This window comes from Pygoscelis adeliae, unplaced genomic scaffold (genome assembly GCF_000699105.1).
Source record: "Pygoscelis adeliae isolate BGI_AS28 unplaced genomic scaffold, ASM69910v1 Scaffold57, whole genome shotgun sequence".
NCBI lineage: Eukaryota > Metazoa > Chordata > Aves > Sphenisciformes > Spheniscidae > Pygoscelis > Pygoscelis adeliae.
In genome coordinates this window covers 15,595,416-15,599,504 of record NW_008825615.1, presented here as the reverse complement: position 1 = coordinate 15,599,504, position 4,089 = coordinate 15,595,416, and the positions used below count along the sequence as shown (strand labels likewise).

Here is a 4,089-nt window from a genome sequence, read left to right as displayed (position 1 = left end):
ACAGCAGGAAGCTGCCTGCACTGCACAGCTTTCTCAGTAGCCTCACTCATGGGCCTGAGAAGGCTGGGAATCAATCTCTAACCATCAGAAATAGAGATTAAAAATGAAAGTAAAAAAAAGAAAACAAACAAGCAAACAACTCCTCCCCCCAACAGTAAGAAATGTAAAATGCATTGTTCCAAAATCAAGAGTTGCCTTTGAATATAAGGAATGCAGCGGGAAGGTTGGATAATCCAAAGGGTATCCTCTACTTGGATTTCTTTTATGTTGTGTTCACTTACGAACTGCGATATAATGAACAGCCATGTTCATACTCACGCTGTTGTTTTTGCCTAGCTTTATCACATATGGCTGGTCTTAGGTAGATCTTCCTCCCATCCAAGGTCGAGCAGTCGTGGCCGCAGACCACCACCCCAAGGCAGGACTTTTTTAAGATGCGAGAGTTGTGGTTGTTGGTGTTTCTCATTGCCCAGCTGCTGTGGTGCCTCTGAGCGTTTTTATCCTCTGAGCTATAGATATGTTTTACGTAGGAATCTGGCCATTCTTGAAACCAGTCTATCTGTCTTACATCCTGTGGAGACACCAAAGCAAGCCACATTTTAGGCTGGGGAAGAGAAGAGCTTGTGCAAGAACCCAGCAGAGCTGGTCCTCTGCTGGGTGTCCTCCAGCCTGGGTGACTCCAGCACCCCGGCAGGTGATGCTGGTTGGCAGGAGGGAGCAGTGGAGAAAAGGCAGAAAAAACACAGCTCCCTGTGGCTCCCCGTGAGCCCCAAAGCATCAGGAAAGCCTGGCAAGGAGGTTGTTCTCACTCACCCATGGGTCCAGCTCAGTGCAGGACCTCCTCGGGAGACAAAGGTGGGTGCCTGACGTAAAATAGCAGATACTTTCCTTGCAGGCAGCAGTCACCGCCTGACTAACTTCTGTTAGCTTTCATGGCAGAGATCCTGCTTTGCCTTTCAGGCTATTCACAGCAGCGTTACACTGAATCATTTGGCTTGATTTGGCTCAGCTTGCTGGAAAAAGGGCAAATACTGAATGAGACTGAGACTATGCCCACATTTGTAGGTTTTTAGTTCTGGACTTCGGTTCATTTTGGCCTAAAAGTGCCATGAAAGACTTCCACAGTGATTTTTCTGAAGTCCAAAACAAATAACATCTTGGTCAGGTTTGGTTTTTTTTTTGCTGCTATGGACTAAGGAAAAAAAGCCCCAAAGACAACACTATAAGGAACGATAAAAATAAAACGCAACCAAAGAAAAGGCAAAGGACCAACCACACATCACCTCAGTGGGTACAGTTAACACAGTAAAATGCAGTAAGCTGTAAAGCACCTAACATACCCACTGAGGGAAAAGGTCATTGTAGGGGTACAAAAACTCAGTAGGAATTTCCTTGAAATTGCTGATCCCAACTACCGAGAGCCATTACAGCAGCAAAAACATCAACTGAGAAGAGAAAAACTCCTGTGCTCCCCCAGGAGCCATCAGATAGGATAGGGAAGGGTGTGGAGGAAGCCTCCAGGCTGAAATGCAGGTGAAGGCGACCTTGGGGTGGAAGGCAGGGTAGGAGGCAGCCTAGGACGTGGAGGCTTTGGGCGAACAGCAGTGACATAGTAGGGAAGAGACTGGGATCAGGTAAGAAGACAGGGTTGGGAGATGAAAGAGCTGGACGGTGAAGGACCCCAGCAGGAGAAATCTGTCACAAATATGCTAAGGTGAGGGACAGGGAGATGACATTGGGGTGTAGGGTGCTGTGGGCTTTCAGTGGAGAGCATGAATGAGATTTTTAGATAAGAGGACTAGAAAAGGATTGAGGAAGGGAAAGATCACCCACCATTCTGCCTCTCAGCAAATCTCTGCCTGCATGAAGCAAGCTTTTCCGAGGTGCTCGTGAAAGGAGTGTTGCCTCTGTGCGGAAAGCCAGCCTGCTTGCCTTATCCAGCACCTTATCTCTGCACCTTATCCACCAGTGGACTAGAAAGGCAACACATCTGCAGTATCGCTATTTTTCGTCTATCGGCATTCAATATATGTTTAAGGAAACATATATAATATGTTTCAATAATATGTTTAAGGAAAAATGCATGGAAACTTCAATATTTTGCTCGATATTTTCTAGCTTTTCAGGGTCCCATACCTCAAGGTGGCAAAGAGAATAAAGTCAATGAGGCATAGATGACTGAGACAGCATTTAAGATCCGTGGTGAAGTGGAGAAGACCGGTCAGAACTGGATAAATTTCTAAGACACAGACACATACCTGGGGAAGTTTGATGTCATTGATATCCCAGTTTGTCATTTCTCCATGCCGGGAAGCAGAGTCCTCCTGCTCCATAACAACAACATCTGCACCTTTCAGCATTTTTTAATTCCTTCCCAAAGTTAGCAAGAAAGTTTCTCCTGGCTGCTTTTGAAGTTGACTGGCTGTCAGCACTCTCAAGCAGTTTACAACCAGGAAGCTGTTTCCTGAAGCGAAATGATAGAGAGGCTGCTCATTAAAGATAAAAATCAGTGTTCTTCTGCCAGAAAAACTCGTTCCATTAAAAGTTTTGCAAGCCGGCAATGCAGTGGAAAATATAGCTTAGAGATAGCCTGTGATGTTACAGAGGCATCACTAACAGCAAGCAAATCATGCCTTTACCATCTGTTCTGTTTTGCTCGGTCTTCTCTCATACCAAGTTTATTGTCATGTAACTCTGCTCACAGGCTCTTTGTACATCTGATCCAGCTCTGGCTCGATTGTACAGCTCAGCGGCTGCTAAGGGCTCTTCAAGTTGCTGCTTACCCATTAGATATTTCACACGCTGCACATGACAAAGGTGAGCAACAAGAGGGGACGGCTACATCACTTCAGATGAAATGGTGCTCAGCCATTCCATGTATTGTTGGCATCTCTAAGACCTTACCAATTGCATGAGGGAAGTGTAGAAAGGGAGGTTGGGCTACCTGCATTCGCCTGTCTCTACAGTAGACTGAAGTAAAAAAACCCACCGAGGTATGTTTGTTAAAACCAACAGGTTTTGCCCGAAATCTTGTAAAGCAGGCAGTTGCCCTACTCCGAATTTCAGTACCAGCCAAGCTTAATACCATATCCTCAGGGATCCCACGCATGAAAAACTTTTGGGGTTTGTTTCCTTTGGCAAGGAGAGAAAAGGTGAATCAGAAAAGGAACAGGCCAGTTTTCTCCTTCTGGAAACTGGGAAAGCTTCAATGGTTTCAGGAAGGTCACTGTAATTTATGCCAGTTAAGGATTTGTTGAAGACTACTGAGTAGTGGCAGAAGTAAAATCTACTTGATGAGATTCTATTTCATAGACTTTATTAAGCATAATTTATTTTATTGTTATTTCTGGCTCTGCATATGCATGGCCCTTGGAAAGTGACTTAGCCTTCATGTCCTTAGTTTACCCATTTATAAAATACCCGTGATCTTAATTTCTCATGTTATATTATCATCTCTAAAGCGAGAGTTTGCAGGTATTTGCAGAGCACTTGAGACATTTGGCTGTACAGTGCTCTGGCAGCATAGTCAGAGCCCCACTGCCCCACTTCGTGGCTCAGGCTATGGTGGTGGGGGAGAAAGAAGGCTATGGCAGAGCATCCCCCGTGGAAAAAGACCCCACAGAGGGGTGCCTGGAAGTCAGCACCAGTGCGCTCAGGAATTTGAACTGAGGCTGGTTCTTGGAGGGCAGCTAACCCATCACAGGTTCGAATGAGATGTTAGACCAGAGAAGGGAACACCACTGCTCAGAAATACAAATGGCTGTAAGAAACATCAGGTCTTCATATATTTTCATATTGTGCTACAATGAAGATGGAGATAGTAAAGTCAGGACAAACAAAATATGAGCTGCATTGGAAAACCGAGTTGAATTTACTAAACAAATGACCCTTGACTATTGTGTGCTCTAAAACATGAAATGATTTGTTATAGAATTCAAGATGATACTCTCATTGCTTTTAAAATTACTTTTCAAAATGAGATGGCTTAGAAATTGATTTTAATTTTGTTCTTATTAGAGAAAATGGAATATTTCTTCTTTTATGTTATATTGATAGAGGTAAAACAATAATTAAACATTACCTTAAAGA

At 44.1% G+C, this 4,089-nt stretch overlaps 1 protein-coding gene across 1 annotated transcript in view; it reads right to left on the bottom strand.

The window, feature by feature from the left end:
* GCM1 (glial cells missing homolog 1 (Drosophila)) overlaps positions 1–2,459 on the bottom strand; it is a 7,754-nt gene extending 5,295 nt beyond the window's left edge. Inside the window, exons 1-2 of the mRNA XM_009333258.1 lie at positions 2,259–2,459; positions 319–571 (exon numbers count right to left, since the gene is read on the bottom strand). Of these exons, the coding sequence (XP_009331533.1) occupies positions 319–571; positions 2,259–2,360 (355 nt within the window). The 5' untranslated portion in view covers positions 2,361–2,459. The remainder of the gene's footprint in view (positions 1–318; positions 572–2,258) is intronic.
* Between the last annotated feature and the right edge of the window lie 1,630 nt (positions 2,460–4,089).